At 38.4% G+C, this 9281-nt stretch overlaps 1 protein-coding gene across 1 annotated transcript; it reads left to right on the top strand.

The window, feature by feature from the left end:
- The first annotated feature begins 1772 nt into the window (after nucleotides 1-1772).
- On the top strand, nucleotides 1773-9219 carry LOC146163670 (neo-calmodulin-like). The gene is made up of 2 exons (XM_083383023.1): nucleotides 1773-2324; nucleotides 7392-9219. The coding sequence occupies exons 1-2, from the start codon at nucleotides 1962-1964 to the stop codon at nucleotides 7614-7616; spliced, it is 588 nt and encodes a 195-aa protein (XP_083239149.1). The 5' UTR covers nucleotides 1773-1961; the 3' UTR covers nucleotides 7617-9219.
- Nucleotides 9220-9281: the final 62 nt, after the last annotated feature.

Genomic DNA, 9281 nt, shown 5'->3' on the forward strand with positions numbered 1-9281 from the left:
TACAAAGACTACTGAAAAAAAGTACCCTTAAAAACAGAAGTAAAGCCTCCGGGAACGTCGCGGCACACCTAGCATGGTGTGCCGCGGCACACCGGTTGCGGAGCACTGTGTTATTGCTCATGTAATTAAGAATGCAGTTAAATACAAACAATAACTTGTTTTTCAACATATAGGATAGTAGCAAAGACTTTTCAAAGCATAAAATATGTAAAATTAAACGTATTTGTCATCAAAATAAGTTAATATAAGTTTAGGGTAAAACTCTAAAATTGCAATTTACTGAGTTGTCGGTAACTAAATACACAGTTCCTTACTCGCAAGTAAACAACGAGCAAAATCGAAGTCAATTGCCTCTCCAAATCATTTTTATAGCAAAGAATGTTAACTGCATCAAAATAAAACCTTATGTTATTGAAATTCGTAAATTCTTTGGCGATATTTGGATATCAAGCAACAAAAACGTAGCATATAAAGAGAAAACTGTTTTAAAAGCAGTTGGGGAAAAATACTTTCATTTGACCAAAAATTTTAATGAAAACATCATTTTACAAAAAAAGCCGTTACAAATTAACGAGAGTCATGGTGCGGTAACCCACGAAAGGTTTAGAACTACTGTGTTAACCGAATATTTGTTTCGGCTTGACGGAATATTAGTTGCAGGATGATATGGAAACTTTTATAGAGCCTTGGGTATCGGTTCACTACAATAGCGGCATAAATAGGTAGAACATGCAACAATAAATAATGTTGTTAAATATAAATAGGTGACATCCAAAAAGTCTAAGCAATATTTTGAAAAGAGTTTTTGCATGTATTACACCCTAATTAAGCTAGAATCTTTGGGGTTAGTAATCGTCAAAAAAAAACCTTTTGGTGAGCGTATGACTTTCATTTTACACAGTTGATATAATATTTAATCGAAGGCTAGAAAAAGGGAAACATTCAAGACTATATTTCCACTGTTATCAAAATTATCCTGTTTATGACGATATTAGAGCAATGATTTGTTAGGACAGCACAAAAATCCAAAACGTCCACAGAAACACGCACGAATTTTGCTGGTCGAATTATCGAAACGAATGTGTCACTGCTGCCGGCTGCCAGATCGCGCGCCGCTCAAAGAGAACCTTAAAATCTCGTGGGAAAAAAGAGCGACTAGCTGTGACGCGCGCGGGCCCATAACGCCCGAGTTCCAACACGCGAAACATAATTCGCCGAGGCTACTCTCGCGGGACGCATTGTAGTTAGGCGCACGGCGCCAGGCCTGCTAACAAGGGAATCCTCCTTTGTGGCTTGCAACACGGCGGTAATGGCATTTAATTTTATGCTTTCATGATGCGCGGGAGGTCAAGCCGGTTCACGAGTGTTTGCGCTCGCGGTGGATTAGGACTGTTGCCTCCGCGGCTGCTAAATAATGCTGTTCATTAGCCTGGGCGTGCGCCTGAGACTTACGACGCACGCAGCAAGACGCGCCAACATTAACACCAGATAATCGCGCAGGAAATGACAGATTTGTATTCATTTTTCTGCGTGTCAGTTGCAGCGGAAAATGTAGTGCGATTTGCTGAGTGGTTGAGATTATAGGATGTGGCAGCAATTGCGGTAAGGGCAAAAGGAAGTTCGCGAAGCACCGATAGAGCACATTAATCTTAAACGACATTGCTGGGAAGACCTTGTGTTGTTGACGCTTTTCTCGCATTAGTCTCTTGTAACGCACGCTAATTGCTTGTCGCACCGCCAGCGCTATAAGCTTGTGCTCACTGACGCAATAGCAGTGGTACAAAACTTCGCTCTAATCGTCTCACGTATGCGCACAGGAGCTTATTGTAGGCTACAATAAACAGAGACCTTGTGCATTATGTAATTTACGACTTGGCTGCTAGATTAGCGGGTGATTAGTTTGGGAAGGTCGACAGCGCTGCTGGCCAACCAAAGACAACTCTACGCAACTGAAAGCAGATATGTTCGCGCAAAACAAGAGCCACAGTCACCAGCAGAATCAGAACAAGCAGAGCAAGCCGGCGGTAACAAACTCAGTCGCCGATAGCAACGGCACGAGTCAAGGCGAGTCGAAAATGGACGAACTACGGGAGGCCTTCGCCTTCTTTGATCAAAACGGCAACGGGAGCATTGAGGCTGAGGAGCTGGGAGCGGTGATGCGTAGCCTCGGTTACCACGCGACCGATTCCGAGCTCAGGGACATGATCCACGAGGCGGACGTGGACGGCAACGACAAGATCGACTTCGAAGAGTTTGTGAGGATGATGGAGACGAAAAGCAGACAGGATCAGGCGGAAGACGAGGAGCTGAGAGAAGCGTTTAAGGTGAGAAGTTTTGTGTTGATGCACACTTTGTTATTAAAGGAATCAGGTTGCACTACGTTAAGACAAATTTCATTTAATTCTCGACAAGCTTTTGCACAAACGTGCTTCATCTGGTCAAAGTATAAATGAAAACAATTAAAAAGCAGGTATGATAAAGCACAGTTGTGCAAAAGCTTGTCGAGAATTTCAACACACTTTACATAGTGCCATCTGATTCCTCTATTTTTAATTAAACAAATACGGCCATTTACGAAGACTGTATGTATTGTAACCTTGTCGGCTGTTTTATTCTTGTAAGTATAGATAACGGGATGCTGGCCGCTTATTTTAATGACTTGTGTAAAACAACTTTTTAGTGCCCTCATAACCCTAGCAAAGGAGTCGAGAACGACTAAAAGGCTTTTTGAAACAAAGAAAAACATTGCACACAGGTTACACAGCAAAATATATGTTTAATCAATGCTTGTTCGAACTCGCACAATAAACAAATTTTCTTGTATTAGTTCGATAAACTGGTAAGTTTTCCTTTTTGTTTTGGTATACTTTGAGCCTAGTTGCATTTAAAAAATCAATTTTTGTCGGTTTTTTAGGCACTGACTCATCATTTATTGATAAACACGATAAAACACGTAATGGTCAGACGGCGAAATATCATATTTAGCGCGCCGTGTTGTTTGGTGTCGACCATTTATCACGCCTAAATTCGGTTTCAACCGATCGGGTGCAACCCAAAACGGGCAAATTCCAACTCTGGGTGGTTTCGCGTCGTTTGCAAGCTGCAGGATTTTGTTACGCGGTGGTTTACAACTGCACGGATTTGTCTTTGTGACGCAGTGCCACGCTCTGCTAAATTGCACGTCAGCATTTCCACGAAAACTTGTACCACTGTGGTCCAAGACGTCACGAAGAAAATCAAATCTGGTTGCAATAATACGAGTTTCTTTGGCCTTCCTAGGAATTCAATGGCAAAAACACATCTTAATTGTTTCTGAGTTTTTGAACGCCCTATTAAGCAACACAACTACAATAGACCTTTTGCGCCCCTTGCGCTATTCAACATATAAGCTAAGCCTCCAACAAATGGAAAAAATATCTTGTATTCAAACGCTGCCTATAATTCTCTCGTTGTAACCGGCTCACATAAAATGTTTGTTAAATAAAAGAAACAAGAATGCAAATTATGATTTTCGCACGCCTATATGTTTATTTGCTGTGCAGTCACATTTGGCATCATGTGCGTTTTGGGGGACTGGTACAACACGATACGACCCCAAATGCTTGTTGTGACATTCATGCTATAATGTATCATCATGACCTGTGCAAACCTGGGATTTGACGCCTGACAATCTATCAAGGGAGATTGACAATAGGCCAAGAGCTCTCTTCATCGTTTTATGACGTGTTATGGCGTGTAGGGCATTGTTCGGCACATTATATACCTAGTGTATGGTAAGCCAACGACAAAGGCAAAAACGCACACATTGAAGGTCTTGCTGTCTTTTTGGTACTGACACAGTTTGTCGTTTGTTCGTGTGAAAATATAAACGACAAAAGGTTAATGATATTACCATTTAGTAAAGAATGTAAGTAATTGACGATCACATAACAGAGGTAAAAAGTGTCACAAGTATTAAGGTAATGTGTGAAAGTACCGGCACCATATTTTGGTCCTCTGAGGAGCTTCGATTCCAACAGTTTTAAAGTTTTTTTAATTTTAATGTATACAAAGGTATGTGAAGCATAAAATCGTAAAAACTAGCGTACAACTTTTATTTCGAAATGGCATAGTTTTGTTTTTGACAACAATAACTTGTGGAATAAACTATGCTGGCGAAATGCAGCTCGTAATTTCTTTTGACAAACGAACCTTTTTTCTAGTTTAATTTTACTATTAAATTATAATGTTTTTTTTTGGGCAGATTTATATTTCTCTACTAAAAATGCGTGTGAATAGTCAATTGTATTGGCATTTCCGATTTACCGTTGTGCTCAGATCTTAAACGTGGTGCCTACTTAGGTTGAGATGTGGAGGGGGACATTCTTGTAATTTCTTTCGGATCGATTTTATGTTCATGTTATGACAACTGAAATTTAAAGGCGCTCTATGGTTTTTATTGATTTTTGACATTATCTTATTAACTCAAATGCAGGCATACGAGGCGTGGTAATCTAATTATTGTGGGACTGACTGTCATGCCTAACGGGCAAGATCCCAAGGGCGGCGTGCCCCTCCCAAACTGTAACATTGTGTCTGATGCACCAAATCTGACATTTTTCGTCAATTGCGCTTTAACAAAATTTAACGCCTTGCATTTTTGGGGGTTTTCAGCTTCCGTATATTGTTTTACAAAACTGAAGTAGATTAGTTTAAATCGTTGGACACCCGTGGTATATTGTTTTACAAAACTGAAGTAGATTAGTTTAAATCGTTGGACACCCGTGGCATTGCTGATCAACAATATTTAAACTAATTCTTTCTAGAAATTATAGTTTTAGAACCTAAACATGGTGCTTCAGCATTTTGCTGGAATTTATACTGGTGAATTTAGAATAAAAAAATATTCGTAGTAAGGGCTTATATTGAGAAACTAAATGTACGTCTTTTTAAGATGTAATTTTGTATATTATGATAAAAACGTAGTTGACTTATAAAAAAGTATACATCGGTCAATTCTTCCCACTCAGAATATGGCGTCTATTAACTGTGATAACACACGGTCCTTTTTACAACCCCGCACTGTGTTACTATTGGTCTAACAACATACAGAATAATTGTTGGCTTGGAAATAGGTCTGTCGGCTCTCATTTTAAAAAGGCTTCGTTGCGAAGTCTCTTGTCCCAATATAACTTTTAACCGCGACACAAACCGTTCCGTTTCGATTATATTGTCCACATCCACATTGTTTGTTAAATCAATATTTAATGCCAAGCTACGGTTCGAATATCAATAACTGTTCGTGCCTGACTTGTAATCGGAGTGTATTTCACGCGCGGCCAGGTTAATTTAAACACCTGAGACAATGAAATCGTTATCCACCGTTCTCCTTTATGAAAGTTCACACTCGAGAAAACACGAGAATATTTATCTTTATGCCAATTAAGGGTTTAAAATAATAAAGGTTTTGTTAGTTAGCTTGTTTATTTTTAATACCAATTTTTTTGTAGACATAGGTTTGGTAATTTCCAGTGTTGTAAACAAGTCATTTGTAAAATAACTTAAGACCAAGTCAAGAATTTTTTGGATAAATAACAAATCATTACTCAGTCAAGTCATTATTAGACCAAGGCATTTGTCAAGTTCTTGTCACAAACATTAAATGTTAAACTTTTAAAATTGGTAAACTCGTTCGGTTATGAGAAATAACCCAACTAAATTACAACAAACACGCAATATATAGCAAGCTAATTATAAGTTGTGCCAAAATTAAGATAAATAACCCAATCTGATAAAAAATGCTTAATGAAGACATTTTTTTCCACCCGGTCCATTTGTTCAAAAGACTTGAGTCAAGTCAAGTCATTTGTCTAAAAGACTTAAATCAAGTGAAGTAATTTTAAAACAGTGACTTTAACACTGCTAACTTTAAAAAGTAATCTCACTCACAAAACATTACTCCCACACTAATTAAAAAGAGATTAACTTGTTTAAAGCTTGTTTTTTTTGTTTATGTCTAAAAGTCGGTATTCAACGGCACATTGGCGTTCACCCACTGTAACGTATACTTCCACGATAGATCTGCGCAGACGCCCAGTCGGGTACTTCATGTTTGACAAATTTAAACGCGTCTCTCACACCAAACTTCACTAAGGATATCTAGATAAAAGTTTCAAGTTTGATTTTTAATGCGCTTTTTGTCCTTCAATTAACACGTTCGAGAATGTGTGCAGTCTTCTAAAATAAACGAGTTGCTATATTGATGCAATTACGATCCTTACAATTATAGTACACTAAAATATGTTTCTAATTTGCATAAATTCACACAGCACTCACAAAATATTAACTAGGGTACAATTTACACTTGTAATTCCACGGCAATTGTGAACACTTAACGCAGATTAGTTTTCAATTAATCTATGATTTCAGTTCCTTCTGTATAAGTCATTTTAATAAAGCATTTGTATTTCCATAAACCGACTACTGTACAGTTTCAATTAAAACTGCGTGACCACAAGGGGCGATGTTTTTGGCAATTTAGATTTGAAACGGGGGACGGTTTACAAAATGTAGAGTTGCGATGTAGCACTCACGGCCTCACGCCGTTTAAAAAGTCAATTCTACCCAATCGAATTTGTGCTGCACAGCCAACCATCGACGTCCGTTGGCGGAAAATCGCGCTGAATATATATTTGGACACAGTTGTTTTCGTTGTATGTGTCAGTCACCATGGGAAAGCTAATCGATTTATCGTTAGCGGCAACGTAACTAGGATAGTTTAATTAGGTTGCCTAATTTATTTTCTGACACATTCATTAAGGCGCCTTAGCCAATTACGAATTCGCCATGGTGTTTAACTCTAAACACACTGAAGCAATATTTAACTTGCAACCTATAGGAATTTTATCACTTGTGCCGAAAGCAGGTAATCGAACTCGGCTTCTCATAATTTGTTTTTATAATGTAGGCTACAAAACACATAAAACAAAGGCGCAATATCGCGTAAAAATCACAAAACCCAGGCAATTAGGCGGATTTCGCATTTAAAATTATTTTATTGTATGTAGTGTCGCTTTGCATAAGCACCGTGCAGCTTGGTAAAAAAAGGTAATGAATTTTCTAAATTTAAAAAAATTTATTAGACTATGAAAGGACACGAACCACGCAAATAACGAAATAAGTTCAATTTTCATCAAAAGTTTGTAGGCTACATATAATGTTGACAAAAACTTTGAACACACTAAAGCTTATTTTATTATTAGTTTGCCACAGCCATCTTGGAATGCAAAAAGTTTACTAATTTTGTGCTGAAGGCTTCAAACAGTTGAGCGATATATAAATATGCGATAACCACAAATAGTTTAAAACTTGATGCAATTGCGACGATGATCAAACCTTGCCATTTTGAACAGGTTTTTGATCGCGACGGCAACGGCTTCATCAGCCGCGCCGAGCTCAGTCACGTGATGCGAAACATCGGCGAAAATCTGACCGATGACGACATCAACGAGATGATTAACGAAGCGGACAAGAACGGCGACGGGCAGATCGACTACGAGGAGTTTGTGTGTATGCTGGCCAAGAACGAGGCGCCGGGAAGTGACGCCAAGGGCGCCGTGTTTGTCAAGTCGGGCTGACGACCGCGCTCTCTCCTCGTGCAGTAGATAGGACACTTGCGAAAAAGACACGACCACAAGTGGCGACAAAACAAATCATTTTAACACTTTTTGACACGTGCAGTCATTCACGCCTCTAACAAACCTTATAGTTTCGTCTTTTACAGTGTCTACTAAATGAATAAATAACATTTATAAGTGGCATAGGAATAATTTATAACTCACACCATCGGAGGAGTCCACTTTTTTCTTGTCTCTTCATGCACTTAGCAGTTATTTTTTATCTTCAATGATAAAAATTTCGCATCGCGTTGTTGGCTATGTTAAATATCTACTGGATTATTGGCCCAAAGAATAATCATAATTCTGTTATATGTGTGATTCCGACCGTAGGTATTTGCTGATGGAATGTGAAAGTTTTTGTATGCAAATGTTTGCATTTATAAGAATGTTTTTTAATTGTTGCATCTGCGCAAAACGTTTATATAAGTAATAATTGCGGTGACGAGAACAGCTGTCGATCAAAGTCCAGTCTGCCGTTTTGTAGAATTTATTATGAATTTGCTGCCCAACCTCCTAATTTTCCACTGGCCAATTTCAAGCTGTGTAACATGGCTCTACAATGGGAAAACAAACATAATTATAATTAGAAACTGGTGGGAATTAACATGCATGTCGTGTAATAACGATCGATTACAACTAGAAAGACCACGGTAAACCGCAATTTAACAAGGTTTCTCTTGGCGTTCTCTGTTAACTTTTTCATGTCAACAAACAGCGTTGAGCTGAAGTACAATGGCTATCGATTCGACCTCCCTACCGCTTTGAAATACAATAGCAACGGATTTAGAATACAATGAACAAGCTTCGAACACACGCCCGTTTTAACTTGTTTGCGCTAAGAAGCACGTTTTGTATTCCTAACGTCATCGTCATAAACCAAGTCACGATTTTAACAGTTTGCCACTTGGCGACTATTCCGTGTGAAAATACGTGTTTTAGGCACGTACCCGTTTGAGAGTATACGTGCCAAAAAAACAAATGACGAAGAAATATGGTGGATGGATTCTGTAGATAAGGGAATATTAAAAGTTTCAACGCACACTAAAGTAGTTCTAGTGTACTGAACCTAATACATCGGATAAAAGCTGAACGTTACAATTTTCTTTGCTTCAAAAGCGATTCCTTGTTAGAGAGTAGCGTAACCGTTTTGACCTTTTCCCCGCTAACAGCAGTGCGTTAGTCAAGCATACGTAACCTGGCGTGGTACATATGTGATACGTGTGTAGTATTGTTGTTTGCCGTAAATTCGCGTTTGTCAACACGTGTATTTCTGGTTAAACGAAACGCAATAGAAAATGCTTCTTAAATCCCTACTTGGTGAAAATGTTGACATGCGTTTGATTGGGTCAAACGAGGGCCATATTACGTGTCTGCTTCTAAAGGTATCCCGACGAATAATTAGAAGAGAACCTTTTTTTCAACTTGTTTGGTTCCATTATTCTGAAAACATTTTGCACGTTTTCTATAATTCAGTTTTTCGTTTTTTAATCTTTTACGGTGTTAATTTGACAAATAAATAATGATTGTTGTGTGACATAAATAAAAGTTACATTGTGTGAAAGTAATTGTACTCACAGCACTGGGTTTGAATAATACTAAAATTCATGTCGCTTGATGTCGACA

The sequence above is a fragment of the Ascidiella aspersa genome, chromosome 2, assembly GCF_963924565.1.
Source record: "Ascidiella aspersa chromosome 2, kaAscAspe10.2, whole genome shotgun sequence".
NCBI classification, from domain to species: Eukaryota; Metazoa; Chordata; class Ascidiacea; order Phlebobranchia; family Ascidiidae; genus Ascidiella; species Ascidiella aspersa.

Coding starts and splice junctions, on each gene's coding strand:
- LOC146163670 (XM_083383023.1), top strand. CDS start 1,962: ATGTTCGCGCAAAACAAGAGCCACAGTCACCAGCAGAATCAGAACAAG. Junction 2,325..7,391: donor AGCTGAGAGAAGCGTTTAAG/GTGAGAAGTTTT, acceptor CATTTTGAACAG/GTTTTTGATCGCGACGGCAA.